Raw genomic sequence first — 20,164 nt, 5'->3', positions numbered from 1 at the left:
ATTCAGCATCAAAGACAATTCCAACTTACACTTCATGTTACTAATAACAATTCCAATTAATTGGTCAATTTTGACCGTGAAAATGTAAGTTGGAATTGTTTTCCCAAAGTGGAATTGTTATTAGTAACATGAAGTGTAAGTTGGAATTGTTTTTGACACTGAATTGCAGCTAAGGGATACCCCCGCTGTGGAGAGGGAACAATTGAAGGAAAATTTGATTGTGGATATTTAGTGTCTGTGAAGCTGGGTTCGGAGGTTCTAAGAGGGGTGATTTTCCATCCAGAGCAAACAGCTCCTCCTCCATCATCGGTTCAGCAGGATGTCGGAGCCATGGTACCCTTCAATCCCAAAGCACGTCATTCTGGCCGGAGAAAGAGGAACAGGAGAAGGTGAGACCCTAATTACCCGAAGCCTAATAGGAGTGGCTACAACTTCTTCTTTGGTGAATAGCATAGCAAGCTGAAAGAACTCTACCCAAGTAAAGAAAGGGAGTTTACCAAAATGATTGGTCAGTCATGGAACAATCTTAACCCTGATGAAAAAATGGGAATAAAATGGTCATTTTGTTATGTTTATTGACTATTCACTCATAATATGCATAATACTCATGAGTTGTGAATGATGCAAGTTTACTAGAACATTGGGTTAATGGACAAGGAAAGGTACAAGAGAGAGTTGATAGAGTACAACAAGAGAATGAAGCATCAGCGGTGGGAAGAGGTTGAACGCTGTCAATAACTTCATGGTAGAGGAAAGAGAGAGTAATTGGGATTGGAGTTGTTATATTCTGAAGACTTTTTTAAGTTCCTATATTGTTGTTGTGCATAATGATCCACTGGACTAAACTATGTAAAACTATTTTGCTTTTTGTTTTTTTTCCAAAATTATTGTCGTTTGTCACTGGGGACCGAACCCATCATTTTGTTTAATCAATCAATTGAGTTAAGAACAGTCAATAAACATAACACATTGGGTTGATGGACAAGGAAAGGTACAAGAGAAAATTGGCGTAGTACAACGAGAGAATGAAGTTTCGGTAGCTAGAAGAGGGTGAACGTCGTCAGTAACTTCATGGTAGAGGAAAGAGAAAGTGGTTGGGATTGGAGTTCTCTTATAATCTGATGACAAATAATACATTTTTAAAATTTAACAATATTAATTTCATTTCTTAAAATGTGTTTCTTCTAAAATTAATTACATTTCTTAAAATTTGTTCCTTCATTTTAAAAATTTAACGGTATTAGCTTTTTATAATTCAAAATTAATTTCTATTTAATATAAATATCACATTAATTTTCCTCTTTACTTTTTTCTTAATAATTATTTGATGTTAATCTCACATTAACTTTCCTCTTTTATTTTCCTTAATTAATTATTTAAGGAAGTTTCCCTTTTTACTTTTTTTAATAAATACTCAATTTGTTTCAAAATAACAGTACACGTTGGGAAAAAATATTTGTTTCATAATAACTATCCACCTATAATTCAATGAATTATTTTATCAATATTTTTCCATACATATATATATAATGCTTCTAAAAGAATAATAACTTCTAAGAAATAAAATACAATTTAAATAGTAAAATAGAAAAGCAAATAATAACTTTTAAAAAATTAAAATAGTATTAATTAGGCTTAATACATCAAAAGGCCCCTGGAATTGTAAAGGGAATCAGTTCTAGGACCTAAGAAAATTTATCATCAAATTGGGTCCCTAAGATTTTTTTTTTAATTCAATTAAGGACAAAGTGTGTCTGATGCTGAAGTGACTTCTATTTTAGCCTACTCAGCTTTTCAACGTGGCATTTGGAATTATTTTTTAATTGAAAATTTTCTAAAAGTTAATTTTTTAATTCCAACTCATTTTTTAATTATTCAAAAAATATTTAATTAATTATTCATCATTCTGATTAGCCTGACTAACCCTAGATCTCATTGAACTTCTCATCTTCCTCCCTCCTCTCCCACCATACCCATCCTCAACCTCACCTCACCCCAACCCAACCCAGACGAAACCCCAACCCCCAACCCGGCAAACCCGCCGTGGGGGTTGTGCTCCACCGCCGCTTCCTTGTCACCACCGCCCCTCATCTCCCTCTCTCTAAATCATTTGTGGTTGTTCTGGGCTTGTGGTGGCTTGCGGTGGTGAATGGGTTTGCTGGGTTCGTCGTCCTTTTCCCTCGCCCCCATAATGCTCTTCCTCTCTCTGATTCGTACTGTTCCGATGATCTCGAAGCCCTCAGGGAGCGCCGCTTGGAAGCAACATCGTTCCTCTTCTTGTGATTCGATGGATCTGAGGGATGGTGGTGGTTCTGGGTGATGGGTTCTGGGTTTGGGGTGGCGTGAAGAGGTTGGTATTGGTGGTGGGTGGTTTCTGGGTTTCTGGTTGATGGTGGTGGTAGGTTCTGGGTGGCGTGGAGGTGGGTGGGTTCTGGGTTTAGTCTAGCTCAGAATTCCTTCTTTGATTCCAACATAGATGAGTTGCTTTGAGGAGATGAGAAACATAGGAATGTTTGGTTGTGTGTTTTATCTCAACTCTTTGTTTTGTAATGGTTTTGAAGGCTTGGTTGCGCTAATGAATGAGATATTTTATCTTTCTATTTGTTGAGTTCAAACTCTTCTTCACTTTGCTTTCTCTCTTTATAGTTATGATTTAGTCCCTGATTCTAGTTTGAGCGAGAACTCTTGCTAATTTGGTGATAAAAGAAGGAAGAAGGATCGAGTTCTGTCACTCATGCAAACAACTAACAGAGGAGATAATTTCGCAGATCCTGGATCTGGACTTGGAAGAAGAAGAAATGGATTTAGAGAGAAAATTAGGTTATAATTAGTTAAGGGATTATTGGATTAGGGATTTTATTTAAATTATGGATTTTATTTTTTCTGCTTAAATAAATGAGTTGGAATTAAAAAATAAAGTTTTTTAATTTTTTAATTAAAAAAAAATGCCACGTGGAATTTCTGACTAGGATAAAATTGAAGTTTGGCAACATTTGTCCTTAATTGAATTAAAAAAAATTTCTTAGGGACCCAATTTGATGAGAAATTTTTTCAGGTCCTGGAACTGATTTCCTTTACAATTTCAGGGGTCTTTTGATGTATTAAGCCTATTAATTATTACATTTCTTAATATGTTTTTTTTTTCTTTCATTATTTTGAAATAGAGATAATACATATGAAAATATTTAATGTAATCTCACATTAAATATCAGTCCATTTAATTTTCTTTCCAAACACACATTATTTTTTTCTAAAAAAATCCAATAGAAACCATTGGATACATTAATTTTCTTAGGGGTTTTTTTGTGGATAATAATATATAATCCTTTATTTTTCAAAAAAAAATAAAAAGAAACCATTGGATACATTAAGGTACATGTATGTACATGAACCAATTGATGCTTATAAAAAAAAGAACCAATTGATTCTTTGATGCAGTGCATATACGTTTCAGGTTCAACATTGAAGAGCAGGGCAGTCAGAAAGCACAATTGCATGTCAACGCATGGAACTTGGAAGCTTGACACAGACAGACAAGTAAGCATCATCAGAACTCTGCCAATAACACCACAATGGAAATTGCAGCAGCAAAAAGAAACAAAAGAAAAAAGAGATAGAGATAATAATTAATACTATACTTTAGTATAGTAATAAATATTTAATAAATATTAAATACTACAAATTAAATACCAAGGCCTTAACTTAGGACTTTGAACCAAGGTTAATGACAGAAATAAAGAGGCTTCTTCTGCAGCGTAACCGTTCCCCCACACACGGCAAACCATCTCCTTAATTGCTTTGAGTATCTCAATATTATCATTCCCTTTTCACCTTCCTCCTAGTCCTATAAATTTACTACTCTTCCTCACATCAAACACACACTCCCTCCCTTCCATCTCTAATCTTTCTGTCACTTCTTCCCTTTTTTTTGTGTTGTACTCCGAATGTCATCGGCGACGAGAACCATCGGAAGCGGAGGTGATGATGGAAAGCTCTACCCTCCTCCTCTCGCCTCTCATGAGGTCATCGTCAATGATGCTAAGCTCTTCTTGGACACTCTCAAACAATTTCACTTTCACATGGGTTCCAAGTACATGTAAGCTTCCATTTTTTCATTTCTCTGATTATTGGATTTTTTCTTCGCATTAACATCATCATTGCATTGTATGGATGTGTGATTTTGATTTTGTTGAGTTTAGATTTTTCTGGTATCTGTTTAAACTGTTTAGCTTTTGTCGCTTCGATTCGTGAAAAATTAGATTTTTTTTCAAAAAATTATGTTGTAATTTTACTTGGACCATTTTGCCCTCATCATCTTGTCAAGGATTCCCGTGATTGGAGGTAGGAAGCTGGATTTGCACACCCTTTACGTGGAGGTTACCAGGAGGAGCGGTTATGAGAAGGTGGGCTCCATTATCCACTCAGTTTTCATAATTTTTTTTTAATTTTTGATTAAATAAAAAATAAACAATTTGTGGTTTGTGGATGATGCATGTTTTGATGTACAGGTGGTTGCTGAGAAGAAATGGAGGGAGGTGGGTAGTGTGTTCAATTTCTCTACTACCACCACAAGTGCTTCTTATGTGCTCAAGAAGCACTATTGGAATCTCCTCTACGATTTTGAACAAGTTCACTTCTTTAAGGTCCAGGGTCCTATTACTCCTCCTGCAGGTACTGTACTGAATTCATTCACTCTCTGTTTTTTGGAAATGGATTCTCTACAGGGAATGTATCCCTACATTCACGCAGTCACTGAGTTTGAGTCAATCTGTGGTGATCCAATTGGACGACTTAAATTTTAAGACATGTCAACCTATCTCAATCACAGGGTCCATTTGTGTTTTTCTTTTTTCTTATGTTGTAACAGTTTATTTTCTTGTTGTTTTATTCATTTGCATATGATGAAACTACTTAAATGTAAACGAATTACCCAATTTTATTGCATTGCAGATGTACTTTCTGGTAGCAGCTCCTCGGGGAAACCTGATCTAGCTCTTGCGGAGTATGCACCTAAGCATGCAAACAATGGCCCTGAATCCAATGTTGAAGGTACATAATTGAAACATCTCAACTCAGATAAGAGTAGAGTGAATACTCAATTTCGACCGTGAAAGAGCCGTCTATGATTGTGTTAAGTATCAGACTTACTGACCGATTCAATATTTGACACAATCAGGATGACAAGAGTATTTTGTTCCTATAGCGACTAATTTGTCAAGATGCTTACACTTTCACAGTCAAAATTAAGCAATCAATTGGAATTGTTATTAGTAACATGAAGTGTAAGTTGAAATTGTTTTTGATGCTGAATTGCAGCTAAGGGATACCCCCGCTATGGAGAGGGAACAATTGAAGAAAAAATTGATTGTGGCTATTTAGTGTCTGTGAAGCTGGGTTCGGAGGTTCTGAGAGGGGTGATTTTCCATCCAGAGGAAACAGTTCCTCCTCCATCATCCAGAGTGGCTGTGACTGGAGTTGTATAATCTGAAGACTTTTTAAAATTTCTATATTGTTGTTGTGGATAATGATCCACTGAACTAAACTATGTAAAACTATTTTGCTTTTTGCTTTTTCTTGAAAACTATCACGGTTTATCACCGGGAACCAAACCCATCATTTTGTTTAATCAATCAACTGCGTTTTTCTTATTAGGTCCATATCAATGACAATATGGCATTGGTTTGACCTCTTTGCTCCACATATTGAAAAATCAATATGGGTTATAGAAGTTACTTGCAGGGGATAGAGAAGATATAGCGGGGCCCACATAGTTTGCCTCATCTGAAATATTGTGTCATCTTATTTGTTTTACAGTGTTAATATGGTGAACTATGTGGTACCCATAAATTGAATCAGACTTCAGGAAGGATTCCCGAACCAATGCTCATGGTTGTCAAGTTGTGACGGATCTTTTACAGTTAAATCTACTTACTCTTTTTTGCAGGAGGACCAGACCAATGATTTACTTCAATTTGGGAAGTACATGTTCTTCAAATGTCAAACCATTTGCTTGACATTTGATTTCGGGTCGAATTCAAAGTAAGGGTAACCTAAGAAAGTGGCATGTGATTCAGAACCCTGGATGCATTATGCCCCTTCTGCAAGTGGGTGTAGGAAACGAGTTTACACCTGCTGTTTTTGTGTCCAGTTCCCTGGACAAGGCAAAAACAATGCACAGAGAAAGGGAGAGTTAACAATTTGGTTTGCTTGCACTTGGATGTTGTGGCCAGCACGCAATGAGGTTGTATTTCAGAACGACAAGGTGGACCAGGTACAGATTTTGGAGTTGATTCAGTTGCATTCATGGAATTGGGCTAGAGTAAAATTGGGTGGCTTTTATGATTCACTCTTTGAATGGAAGTCCAATCCGGTTTTATGTTTGCATTCTCTGTAACTGGTTTTTTTTTATGCAGATCTTGGTGGTCCAATTATATTTACAATGAATGCTTGGAATTTCTGTGGGTGGGTCCTAAATTTTGGTGGTTTGGAGCAACCCATCGCTTGGCTCTTTACTGCATAAATTGGTTGGGCTGCTACCATGATGCCGGAATTGTAAGGGAAAAAGGAGCTGTTTACTTAACTGGGTCAATGGTTTGATAAACTATTATGATATATGGAGATTTGTATTAAGTGTGCTGCACTATGCACTAGGAACCAGTTTTCACTTCTTATCTACCTACTTGTATTTCTCACTGTCCACTTTAGCTTCAGTTTTTACTGATGCTATCTGGCTTGTTTTTCTTTTCCTGATTTCTTACTTTGTATTTGGTGTAGCACCCCTTATGCTAACTTTTAATATAAGTTTTTCGACTTATCCAAAAAAATGTGGTACTCATAAATTATTTTAGATGCAATATTTGGATTAAGTGGTCCAGTAAATTATTGTTATTTGTGATATGACTTTGGTTGTTGAGGTTTATTGGCAACAGAGAATGTAACATATAGAAACCGTAGTCGGCGAACGATGAATATGATTGTGCAGATTCCAACGCCTCTACTTTAAACATGTTCCTTTAAAAAAACACACAAAGAGCAAGTGTGCCCTATAGCAAAAGTAATACAAAAAGAATCATAGTTATCAAACTAATTAAGGACATGAAATTATTGTATAGGTGAATCATTGATTGGATTGGTTGTTTGTAAGCATGAGCAATTTAAAGGAAGAAAGAAATCAAATTAAAAAATGTCTCAAGGTTGCGATTGTAATATATCCAGTTTCCTCTATTATATTTTGGCTAATGAATCCTATAATTGCTAAGTATACCTCTCATGTTGCCACCATGAGGTAACACATTTATTAAGTTGTCAATCTTACCCAAACGCACTATGTTATACAACATTATTTAGTTTTTTAGCGTGTTAGAGTGAATAGGCAGACTTGTTCAGATTGGGCCTTTTATTTAGATAGCCTTGTTGAATTGTTGTAATCTTGGGCTTTGCTCTCCTCTTTAAGCTTGCCCCAAGTATTAATGAATTCTTTGACACAAAAAAAAGGCTTTCTTTTGATGATGTTTACAGTTATATAATAAAGCTTCTTCTTTGATAAACGCTTGTAAAAAAGTTTATGCAATGTAACCAGCCCACACTAAAATTTATAAAGAATAGTGGGAGAATTCAGAGTCAGGAGACAAAGATTGATTTCATGATTAGTGGGGTAAATTAATAAAGAACTACTACTAGTATAAGATAGCTTCTGTCTCCTTAATAAGCAAGAGTGATGATTTGCCGAACCAGATTTAAATAACACAAGAAATATATAAAGTTTCTTAGTTGTGTCTGACTGTGATGTTCAGCTCAGCGAGAGAAACAAGGGGCGCTAGTATTTGGTGGGTGGTGGTGAATGATGCCATCAAAGGATTACATAAGCAAAGCATAAAGATTTCTTGTGTTAATCGTCAAAACAATATATAAATGTAGTAGAATCTTGGACAAGAACAGGTGATACAAGCAACAAAGCAATATCTCCTTGTATACATTGACTTTGTGTGCATTGCGCTCCCTCAGTGCTTTTGAAGATTTTATGTTGTTGTTGTATAGAACTTGAACCTCAGCTATGACTATGAAGGGTTTTGTGTGTTTTCTACTTTTGAGTTTTGAATGAAGTCCCATATCGGTGGGTTTTGGTGAGGCAGAATCTGTAGTAAACATATATATGGGAGATACAGAGAGTTTCTGTAGCAGAGTTTTCGATTCTGGGTGGAATCAAAGTAGAAAGGATTGGCAGAAGGTTGAAGTGTACAGTGAGGTTCTTATTCGACTCAGGGAATTGAATGTCCCTGAGGCTTTGGTTCCTGGTTTTGAGGATGAACTTTGGGCGCATTTCCATCGACTTCCCACTAGGTACCCTGAAACTCATGTTCCTGCTCTGTAACTTTTTGTTTCAAGTAAAATTTGAAAAGAAACGAGGAGAAAAGAGCTTATTTTTTGTGATTAGATTGGGTACAAAGGTGTGTTTGTTACTTCAACTCCATTTCGACAAGCTTAGTTGAGTTTATCTTATAGCATACGCGTTTATGCAAGTTATGTTTGAGAGAACTTAAGTAAATAGTTTATGACCTAACCTATAAGCTGTTCAGATTAGCGTATGAATAAGAGCTTATACTAACATATAACTTATTTTCAGCAATCAATTTCTCCAATTAGCTTATGTGATAAATGCTTATTGTCATATTTAACCACTTTTTATTTTGATTTTTTATGATAGGTATGCCTTGGATATGAATGTAGAGAGGGCTCAAGATGTTCTTATGCACAAAAGGTTACTGCACATGGCACGAAACCCGGCTACAACAACCGGACCTGCAGTTGAAGTCCGTCTTGTTCAGGTAGTTTAGTGCATGTTTAGAAATCTTACTACACTTGATTCTAAAGTCAAAATCAATTATGTAAAGAAGCTTCTCTGAGTAGCATTTGAGTGACATAATTGATTCTGAGGAAATACAATCTGATCCAAACATGTTGCCTGAACTAGATAAAGTTTTAGCCTCTAAATGCTTTCCTTTCTCCGTGGTCAGAAAGTAGATGGTTATTGTTAGTTAGACATTTCATACATCCTTTTGAGGAAATTATTATGTTCTGATTTCATTAGTATCTAGAAAATTAATTTCTTCATTTTATCAGGCTATGGAAGCTTTGATCTTACCAGCATTAGCCAATTGATTTGCTAGATTTTGACAATATATCTTTTATGCAGGTTCGTTCTGCTTCTGGTGTGCATTCTAGTAAATCCTTTCATTCAAACTCACGAACTAAAGTTTGTCCTCAGGATTCTGATATTCCAGGTGACATGAGGTATGTGATTATGTGAACATTTACTTGCTTTTCTCCTTTCTTTATACAGTACTATTGTTCTTTATACTTATCACCTATCTTTATGTCTTATAGATTGGTCTATTCAACTTTTCCAACTCTTGCTTATCTCTTTCATGGTTTCTTAGCTTCCATTCTCCCCCGGCCTTTGGTTCATCAGCTAACATGGAACTCGCAGTTGGTGCGAGTCCATTACAAGTTCGGGATAAGGATAACTATTTGAATATTGTTACACCCTATGCTCGGTAAAATAATCTTTATTTTTCCTTAGTACCTTTTTGTTCTTAATGACTTAATGTTCTATTCTTTTGTTTAAAGATGTCTTTCATTTAAATATCTGCACCTCTGGTTAGGATATATAGTTAGTACAACATAAGAACAACTTCTCTTTAGTCAGTCAATCCATTAGTTAGTTAGATTAGTTACTTCTTTATAAGGCATTGGTTAGATAAATATGCAAATTGAATTTGGGGGATTCCTTTAGTGCATTTGATTGTTGGAGAGCAAAAATGGGAGATCCTTTATAAAATGAAACCCTTGGGGAGAATTCTATTATTCATTTTCAGTTCAATTTTCAAGAATAAAGGCAATTACTCTGTCATGCTGTGCTTGAATACGCGTTCTCAAACCTTGAACATCCGTTGAACCAAATGAGCCTAGATACATGGAATAGCATCAACCACATTGAAATGTGTGCTAACATTTTAACAATTAGTCCATTAGTAGTGGGAAGCAACTGGTAAGATAAATTCCTGCGAACCAAATTAGGGGGATTCATTTAGTGCACTGCAGGAGAAACCCTTGACGAGAGTTCTAAATTCTAATTCTCCATTTTCTGTTTAGTTTTTAATAATACACTTCCATTCTTTTAATTCGTTCTGTTAATTTTTCTATCTCCTTTCTTTGAGTTTCTAACATTTCCTTCATTTATAATTTCTTAATTTTCCTTTTTGCCCATTTTCTCAATATGTCAATAAAAATAGTGATATTTGTTAGTATTTGATTATTTGAAACTTTTGTTTCTGCTAATTACTTTTCATTAATACTTACGGCAGGCCTATGCATGAAATCACAATTTCAACAAATGACAAGCCAAAACTTCTCAGTCAGGTAGTTAGATGATATTATTGTTGTAGTGCAATGTGGAAAACCTATGCACTTCAGTTTTCTATTTTTTTCCTGATTTTTCAGAAATTTTGTAGAATAGTTCCTGTGTATTATGTGTTTTGCACTACAATCCTGACTGATGAGCCTTTGGAGGCTTGCTAGGAAGTACAAAATCTAATTACACTCATAAGATATATTTTAGTGGAACAAATAATTAAGATCAAATCCTTAAAAATTACAATAGAGAGGAATTATACCTTTTAATCATTAATTAATTACACACTTACAATAATTATTTGCAACGCCATTGTTTGTTGATAGCTCTCTTTGCCTTAAAAATAAATGCAGCTGACTTGCTTACTGTCTGAGACTGGGCTTGACATTCAAGAAGCACATGCTTTTTCCACATTGGATGGCTATTCATTGGATGTTTTTGCTGTTGGTGGTTGGCCAGTTGAGGTATTTTCCTCATTTTTCCTCACAGTAGTTCAATCATTTGAGATTAGTATGGACGGAAGTTAGCTTCTCTCATGGAACTCAATTGAAAAATGTCTGAATCAAATTGCATATATAATTCCTTCTAATTTTGACAACTTGATAACTCTTACTTAAACAGTATGTGCCATTGATACTTCTCAAAGAAGAATGCAAAATATACAATTGAACTCTATTATTGTCTATCACTTCTTTGTAACAAGTTTACTTGACAAATGTCGATGGTTGAAATTTGCAGGAGACAGAGAAATTGAAACATGTGCTAGCTCAAAAACTCAAGGTAGGCCCTCTCTATGCTACTTGTATTTACATGTTTACTTTAATGGATGCGTTTTAAGATCTTGTTTTGCCTGCAAGAATGTTATTTACTCATAATTTTAATAAAATTTATCTTTTAAATAACAAAATAAACAATCGTATCTTCTACTTGACCTCATTCTTTTCAAAAATGTAAAAATGATGTGCAAATAAAAACACGGATTTACTTATACTGAAAAAGATCAGTGTTGTCTCCTTGCCCCTGGCATTCATCTTTTGATTTGGCCCTAAATTCCATATGTTGTTTATGGTAGTAGTTGCTTGGGCCCGATTGATGGTAATTTTTCAGTTTCCCGAGTTAATGGCAATAGCTGGTCACTGTAAACATGTTCACACATTAAAAGTGTAACAAGTTTTCTCTTTAGTTTCGGTTAACTAGAAGTTATAAATGCTCTGGATTAATGTTTACTTCATGCAATAATTTAAGTAAATGAATTAAGCGTTGCTTGCATCTTCCCTCTACCACTATTAATAGAGGACTTTTTAAATTATGTTTTTGGTGGAAATCCAGAAGCAACCACAGTTGAAAGAAAATGGCAGTCTTCCTCTTGCAGAGCAAGGGAAAACCGAGATGGACTTTAGCTCTAGACATGCAAATTTACCTGATTGTGAAAATGACATCTCAAAAATTGATCCTAAGTGCTTGAGACTTGAAAAGAAAATTGCATCAGGACCTTTCAGTGACTTGTGAGTATTGTCATTTCATTTCCTTGATATGTTTGAGTCAGTACTTATTGAGTTACTGATAAGTTGAGGCAGGTATAAAGGCACGTTCTGTAATCAAGATGTGGCTATCAAGGTCCTTAAGGATGAGAATTTGAACGATGATATAAGGAAGGAGTTTGCTCAGGAAGTCTACATCCTAAGGTTTATCACAACTTCCATTGAAATAATAATAATTATTTATAATCTATGACCAACTCATGGCCTTTTCAAATTTTACATTTGCAGTAAAGTTCAGCATAAGAATGTTGTCAAATTTGTTGGTGCTTGTACAAAGCCCCCAAACCTTAACCTTATCACAGGTAAAATCTGTCTTTCCTAGTTAAACTTTGCTTATTGATTGCAATATCAATCTATTGTGAGAAATTTTATTAATCACAATGCATCTTTTTTTTTTCTCAGAATATTTGTCAGGCGGAAGTATGTATGACTTTCTGCATTTACATAAGACTGTCCTTGCTCTTCCATCTTTGCTCAAAGTAGCGATTGATGTTTCCAAAGGAATGGAATATTTGCATCAGTGTGGTATCATACATCGGGACCTCAAAACGGCTAATCTCTTGATAGATGAGAATGGGGTAAGTATACATTGTGCATACAAGTTGAAAACATAGTACAAGTCTATACTTAGATGCTATAAGATTTCATGTAATTGATGATCTACAGTGAATTTTGAAATTCTTGAGACAGAGCTTAAAAATTCATATGCTTTATGATTTTGCTAGTTCTGTTTAAATTTTTTGTCTGCTACATGTGTTTTCACCTAGCACTTTTCAAAGCATAAATTAGCATTTCACCTACCATTTTGGTTGCTGAAAAACTTTTCCAACAGGTAGTTAAGGTTGCTGATTTTGGTGTAGCCAAAGTGTACAATCAACCTGGTATTATGACTGCAGAAACTGGTACTTATCGGTGGATGGCTCCAGAGGTCGGTATATATTTATAAGTACTGCAATGGTGTTGATTACTCCTTGAATTTTTTGAATTTTATAACTTACAGGCATGGATGAATGAGGCAGTTTAAGGATACAATAGGCTGCCTTGGAATGAGAATGAAGGCTTTTTATGATGAGCAGTAAATAGCTGGAACTTGAACATCTGTTAAAGCTAACTTGATTTCTTGATTGCTTATGTGCTTCTCAGATGGATAATAACAATTACTTTTATCCCCCATTTTGTAAAACCCCCTCCCCCCACTTTAAAACAAGAAAGAAATGTGATAATCTTTCAGTAAAAGATAAAGGTAGGCTATTGCTCTTTAATTTTTTCTCGGGTCGGTTGAACCTAAAAATGTCGTTATCATTGTTATAAAAACTGAACCGATCATTGAATTAGTAAAGATATTGATTCACGTATCAATGGTTCAACAGTAAAATTATTATATCATATATACGTAATTACAACTTGTCATCAGCCTTTTATTTGCTTTAAAACTTCATTTTTAAAATTAAAATATTTCAATAAACTAAAAAAATTGAAAATTTTAAGATTGACCGGTTCAAGTTAGTTCTTCACTACAATTTTTGAGCAACTTTACCGATTTTGATCCAGTTCAGCTGGTTTTTTTCACTTAGTTTCACTGGTTTTGAAACAAGCTAATTTTGGAGTCAAATAGAGTAATAGACCAATGCACCTGACTGATTTTTGGTTCAACTGGTTGGTTCTGTTTGATCTTTACCTATGGTTGCTTTAATTGGTTAAGTAAGTCATCTTGTAGAATTGCATCTCTTGTTTTCCTTCTACTTCTCATTGAATTGATTATAATTAACCTGTGATTTCCTTGACTTATGGAAGGTTATTGGACATAAACCATATGATCACAAAGCCGATGTCTTCAGCTTTGCCATTGTTCTTTGGGAGCTGCTAACAGGAAAGGTAACGCTTTCTGCACTTTTCACTCTTAGCCTAGAGTTAAACTCTAACCATTTCATGTCCAATTGAAAACTTACGCTCTCTACTTTGTAAATTTATATTATCCTTTCGATTTTCAATTAGGATTGAGCTTAGAAATGACTTGCAAGACTTTTGTGCCTTTCAATTGAAGACCCTCCTTGACACATAGTACTGCAATATATCCTTCAATGCAACTAGCTAGATTATGTACTGAGACTGAATTCTGTGCTATTCAGAAGTTAATTTCCAGCCATTGTTGACCACATTAAGTCAGATAGGACTAATGGGTAAAATACAAATTTCGCATAGGGAAGAGTAAGGAATGATAGTGTCAATGGTTTAAATTGAGCAACAATGTATTTAACAGAAACAGAGGATAAAAAGAGGGATGAAGAATATTTAGAACTTTTTTGTTTTGTTTTGTTTTAGTTCAGTTATTGTTACTGTTGCCCATAACTCACACATCCATGTTTTATGACTGAATATCAGCTTCCTTATGACCATTTGTCCCCATTGCAAGCAGCAGTTGGAGTGGTCCAGAAGGTATTTCCTTCACTGCTAAATTTCACATGCACCTCTTACTTCTTAGAGCATCTCTCCAATATGCAAGGTTTTTAGTTCCTATTTATGAGCTAAGAACTAAGAAGTAAGTTCTTAACCATTAGAGGGGGCTGACGTAGAGTTATTAGTTCTTATTTCAAGAACTAGTTCTTATATAAGAAGTTTTACTTTTTGAGTTCTTAGCATAAAAAATTAATTTTTTTTCTCTCATTCATTAACTGATTTAATTTAAGTAATTATATGAAAATAAAAATATTATTAATATAATGGTATTGTGGGACCAGATCGATAGTGCTAAGAACTAAGAACCAAGAACTCATGGTTGAATCAAAATCTGTAAAGAGTTGCTTAAGCACATGTGGCAGTACGAGCCCACATAAATAGTGTTAAGAACTAAGAACCTAGCATTGAAGATGCTCTTAGCATGTGTTTGCAACAGAAACTTGAACAGATCGCTTCACATTTCGAACTTTGAAAACCTTGAACAATGAAGCCAAAATCACAGTGAATTATCTTTTGCGTCTGTCCATCATAGTTTTGGTTTCATTGTAGCTTTTTATCGTGTATCCAATCATGCACTTGATATGCATGAGTACGTGGAGTTGGTTGAAGATGCGAACTTACTTTGCATGTCTTGATTAGAAATGACTCCTATATATATTAGAGAATAAAAAAAGACACATGAAAACTCTAGTTGCTCAAGCTACCAAGCCACACACATTTTGTGAAATTAAATAAGATATGGTGTAAAAATTGCAGGGTTTAAGGCCTAAAATTCCAAAGCATACTCATCCTAAGCTAGTGGAATTGCTTCACTGGTGCTGGCACCAAGAACCATCTTTGAGACCCAATTTCTCAGAAATTCTGGCATTTCTGCTGCACATGACCAACACGGTATGTCAAGGGTAATAAATAATGACTAATTTTGAGTCACTTAATTAAAAAGAATGGAGCTTCTAAGATGCATTTTCTTTCTCCCCCATCATTTTGAAAAGCTCTAAACAGGTCACTAGGGAATGTAAAGGCGAAGGGATTGCATGATAATGATTATTCACCAAGCGAGATAATCATTGAAGTCAATTTTAAGTTATATGTTCGTCATTGGACATTTTACGTACGCTTAGGCGGTTAGGCCTCTAACTTATGATTATGAAGTTGATATTCCATTGACAAGGTGTGTATAAAGTATAAACTTGATGTACAACTATTGCACTTCAAAAAAGTAGTGATTTTTATGAAATATATGAGCTGACCAATCTTGTCATGGTGGAGATTTCTTGACGGCGTGAATATATATAAATAACCCAAATTAGATAGGTGTTGCCAAATATATTTTTTTAAAAGAAGGGATTTTTAATTTCATTGCTCCAGCATTCTCACATTTCCACACTTTTCAAGCTAGAATTGGTTCTTGAAAGGTGGAACTGCGAACATTTCATAATCACAGCTACCACCAAGATATATGAATGTTATATAAAACTGTCCTGTTACCTTTGACTGTATTCAAAAACAGTTGCCTATACTAGTTTACTTGCTTGAAATAAAAAGAATCCAACAGAATAAGGTATGAAGTATATCAACGGTAAAACACTAAAACAAAATTTTATTTCTTATCATATAGGTGTTTGATTTCCCGTTTGTAACAAGGCAAACGGAAAATATACATCAAGACACCAAAGCTTACTCCATTGAATTCAATGTGTAGTTGAATTCAATTGAATACAATACAAAACATACATAGAAGAGAGATCACTAAAGTTACAAGACCACCAGTGCCATTATTATTTTGGTTTCACAACATCATTAGTTTAGGATTGTTCAGAACATGCGAGATAGACATGTTTGACTGCTGAAGTAAACCCATTGAAGTTAGTCCCTGAAGAAATAGTATAAGCTCCCATATTCGGGAACACAAGCCAATCATTCACCTGCAGTTCTGGTAGCTGGTAATCCTTGAGAACAATGTCAATGCAATCGCATGTGGGTCCGAACACGGTGGTAGGGTAGGTCTTCGCATCCACGCACGTGAGATTCTTTTGCCTTAGTGGTGCGCACCTAATGGTAGCGTGGTCATATATTATGTTACTGATAGATCCATAAACTCCATCATTGATCCAATACTCCCTCAACTCTCCCCTAACTCGTTTCCCAATAACCCTGCTAACTAACGTGAACGCCGTTTCCGTGAAGTAACGACCAGGCTCTGCGATAACCACGAGACCCTGGTGGTCTCCGAAGTGGGCTAGAATTGCAGCCTTCACCTTCGTGGCCGCAACGTCCAGCTCTGGTCCGCAGGTGAACCCACCCCCGATGTCGAGGATAGACATCCTGGACATTCCGAAATGGCTTGCCATCTCAAAGACGCTCTTGGCGGCTTCGATAGCTCCGGAGAGGGCTAGCGGGTCGGCTCCCCCGCTGCCAATGTGGAACGACACGCCAGTCACATTTACGCCTGCCGCCTCAGCGGCTTTGAGAAGCTCCGGGACTTCCTCAGGGAGCGCGCCGTATTTGACGCCGAGCGATGCCAATGCTCCTTCACTGTCATACTTTATGCGGAGGAGCAACTCGCATTTCGGGTGCCACTTTTGTACCTAAAAAATAATTCGTTCAACTTAAGAGATATGATAGATGATGTGATATGAAGAGATATTGAAAAAAGTATGTGAAAATGAGATAAATTTTTTTGAATGTGCGAGAAATGCTAGGAACACATTCTTTTAATGACACACTTGAATACACTCATTTAGATTGATTTATATTTTGAAAAGTCAACAATTCTTTAGGAAGTGGGAGAAATGTGTTGACTTTTCAAAAATAAATAAATCATTGGTGTGTTGAAATCAGTGTTATCAGACTCGGACCGGTGATCGACTCGGTCGAGGTACTGGGTCAATGAGTCAATGGTTCAACCACTGGGTCACTGGTTGAACCGTTTAACTCGGTCGATACTAAAAAAAATTAAAAAAATTCATAATACCATAATAAAATGTCACAAAATACCATACACACAAAAGCAATAAGGAATTTTTTACCACAACAAAATGTCACAACTCACAAATAACTGAAGTAAGTTTTAAACATCATCAAACAACATCGATTTTACGCTTTAATCACAACAAAAAGCGTAGAAACAAGTTTAAAACAGAATAAACAACTAAGATCTTGTACATTATAAGCTAACAAATGATATATGCACATGAAACAACTTGTATATAATCCAGTTTCTGATTCAGGCTAGCTAAAAAGATTTTCAATTTTTCAATTTTTTACAACACCAAAGCTTGTTATTCATATTCTTTAATTTGTCCTCAAAGAAACGACAAGAAGACATTGCAAAGAAATTATATACAGAACAACTTGACTCATTCTATATTAAAAAATTAAAAGAATTAATAATACTAACTAACATTAATTAATAACTTCATAATAAAAACACACAAATAATTATTTTAACTTATTGTTAAATAACGTTTTTGAAACAATTGTTAAATAACGTTAAGAAATAGTTATTGTTAAATATATATATATATATATATATAAAAGTAATTATTATAATGGTTGGGTTGTGTTTTAGTTATTTTGTGTAATAACACTAATCTTTACTTTCGTTCAAAAAAAAAACTAATGTTTACTTGTCAAAGATTTGTATAGTATTATTTTTGTTTATATAAATACAATTAATTGTAACCATTATATCAAAACACTTGTCTAGCCTAGTGGTAAGGTTCACAGCATTGAATCTTGAGGGAATGGGTTCGAATCCAAGCTAGACACTTTTCCAAATTTTTTTCGCAACTAATAAATGCTAAGAAAAAAAAAGTGCTCTGTTAAAAAAAAAAAAGGCCGGTTCTAAGGAAAAAAAAAGTGCTCTGTTCAAAAAAAAATGCAGGGAAAAAAAAAGGCCGGTTCTAAGAAAAAAAAAATTTCTGTTCAAAAAAAAAAGGCCGGTTCAACCGAGACCGGCCGAGTCTCCAGTTTAATCATAAAAACCGGCCGAGTTGACCGGTTCACACCGGGCAGCTTGCATGGCCGATTCGATGCTCGGCTCGAACCAGTCTAGCTCTCGGCTCAACCGGTCGAACCGGCCGGTTCGAGCCGAGTTTTATAACACTGGTTGAAATGTCATTAAAAGAGTACGTTGTTAGCACTTACGTTGAGTGTGAATATATCAAAGTTGTTCGTACCTTGTCAACCTCGTACACGGAGTCATAGGTTGCGAGGTTGACGCCGACGGTTGCGGCATACTTGATGTCGGACTCGGATTTGCACGGGTTGGCGTAGACAATGCGGTCCGGTGAGATGCCGAGGGACAAGACGATTTGGATCTCAGCTTTGCTGGCGCAGTCGAAGCTGGAGCCTAGTGCGGCGAGGGCGCCGATGAGGGAGATGTCGGGGTTGCACTTGACGGCGTAGAAAGGCTGAACGGTGGGGAACTTGGTGACCCACTTGTCCATGAGTTCCATGACTACCCCAAGATCAAGCACGCTGAATGAAGAATCCATGTCTGGTTTGTCAGCAATGATGGATTCAATGAGATGAGACATGTCACATTCTTTGGTCAATGCGGTAACTCGCTTTCCCTTCACTCCTGAGGCACTAAAAATTGGGTTCAGGCTTAGAGACTCGGCAGCATCTTTGGCTTGGATTTCCCCGGAGACTAGTGAAGGCATTGTTTGGCTTCTCTTAGTACTAGATAGGTAGGTATAGCTAGGTGAAAGAAAACAAAAGGAGTATTTGAAATTGATTGGAAGATCTGATGTTGGATAATACGAATGATGGATCCATGTGTATATATAGACTGGGGGTATGTGATTGTGAAATCCAGGATGGAGGAGCGACGTGAAGAAAATGAGAACATGACGGAATATAAAATATATCCACAGGAACATGAATGTGATGGGAAATTAAACAAGAACAAATTGTGATCCTTGTTGCAGCTTCCACCGCAGATATTAGGTAGCCCATTAAGTATTATAATTAGTAATAAGCATTCCAATTACAATTCATTCACACCTAAATTCAAACTCTGCCTTGGACACATAATTAAAGAAAATATAAGAGGAAGAAATGAGATAGATAAGAGTTATATATAATTTATTCACACTCTCACTTTATTTTCACATTCATTTTCTATCAATCTCTCTTTTCTCTTTTAATCATATTACTCATTAAATCTTTTATTTTATCTCTTCTCTCCACTCAATTTACACTTTAAGGGGAGTGTGAGTGGAACTTAAGTGGAGATATAATGAGTGATATGTTGAGATATAATATATAGGGTGTCTAAATCACCTCATGAAAATATTGAGTAAAATCACTCTAAGTTTATGTGACCTAATAATATTTGAACATGTGTCATGAGTTATAATTTTCTGAATCAATAATATGTTAAAATATTATTGGGTTATTTAAGCTAAGGTGATTTTACCTAAGACAAATCTTGAATAGTTTAGAGTTAGACAACCCCATAGTACGAAGTCATAAGCGTGTCTTCACTCAATAACTTAAGTAGTTGGGTATTTGATTCCTAATATGGTAATGAAGTTTTATTTTTATAGCATCAAATATTATTCCAATAAAAAAATGAATTTTAGTATATGTAGATCGAAATGTGCATTAATTGCCCATGCTTCTATAATATAACAAACTCTTGCGTGATGCAACATGTTACGAATATAATATAAAGTCTTTAATGTATATTCACCCTCTAGTTTCATTAGTCGTTCAAGTAGTTAGTTCATGATATGATAAAAAAGAA

The 20,164-nt window shown here is 35.4% G+C and overlaps 3 protein-coding genes across 5 annotated transcripts; 2 read left to right on the top strand and 1 right to left on the bottom strand.

Moving 5' to 3' along the window:
• The first annotated feature begins 3,909 nt into the window (after positions 1-3,909).
• On the top strand, positions 3,910-5,606 carry LOC130732237 (high mobility group B protein 9-like). Its single transcript, XM_057584332.1, has 5 exons — positions 3,910-4,096; positions 4,325-4,403; positions 4,509-4,671; positions 4,951-5,049; positions 5,317-5,606. Exons 1-5 carry the CDS (start codon positions 3,945-3,947, stop codon positions 5,481-5,483), a joined length of 660 nt encoding a protein of 219 aa, XP_057440315.1. The 5' UTR covers positions 3,910-3,944; the 3' UTR covers positions 5,484-5,606.
• A 2,217-nt stretch (positions 5,607-7,823) lies between these two features.
• Positions 7,824-15,679, top strand: LOC130727862 (serine/threonine-protein kinase STY46-like). Of its 3 annotated transcripts, XM_057579132.1 has the most exons (16): positions 7,831-8,340; positions 8,705-8,825; positions 9,194-9,291; positions 9,438-9,554; positions 10,365-10,419; positions 10,765-10,875; positions 11,150-11,191; positions 11,741-11,916; positions 11,989-12,096; positions 12,181-12,254; positions 12,355-12,530; positions 12,785-12,880; positions 13,747-13,827; positions 14,335-14,388; positions 15,166-15,300; positions 15,402-15,679. In XM_057579132.1, the coding sequence occupies exons 1-16, from the start codon at positions 8,153-8,155 to the stop codon at positions 15,405-15,407; spliced, it is 1,638 nt and encodes a 545-aa protein (XP_057435115.1). In that variant the 5' UTR covers positions 7,831-8,152; the 3' UTR covers positions 15,408-15,679. The 3 variants fall into 3 exon arrangements, 2 of the variants coding, with proteins under 2 accessions (XP_057435114.1, XP_057435115.1); XR_009015452.1 differs by lacking the exons at positions 15,166-15,300; positions 15,402-15,679 and adding an exon at positions 12,953-13,027 and having other exon boundaries at positions 7,824-8,340; positions 14,335-14,389; XM_057579131.1 differs by having other exon boundaries at positions 7,828-8,340; positions 15,166-15,679.
• A 310-nt stretch (positions 15,680-15,989) lies between these two features.
• Positions 15,990-19,332, bottom strand: LOC130727864 (ornithine decarboxylase 1B, chloroplastic-like). Its single transcript, XM_057579133.1, has 2 exons — positions 18,591-19,332; positions 15,990-16,997 (listed from the first exon to the last, which is right to left on the bottom strand). Exons 1-2 carry the CDS (start codon positions 19,293-19,295, stop codon positions 16,215-16,217), a joined length of 1,488 nt encoding a protein of 495 aa, XP_057435116.1. The 5' UTR covers positions 19,296-19,332; the 3' UTR covers positions 15,990-16,214.
• Between the last annotated feature and the right edge of the window lie 832 nt (positions 19,333-20,164).

This window comes from Lotus japonicus, chromosome 1, assembly GCF_012489685.1.
Source record: "Lotus japonicus ecotype B-129 chromosome 1, LjGifu_v1.2".
Classification (NCBI taxonomy): Eukaryota; Viridiplantae; Streptophyta; class Magnoliopsida; order Fabales; family Fabaceae; genus Lotus; species Lotus japonicus.
This window is presented reverse-complemented; position numbering and strand designations above follow the sequence as displayed.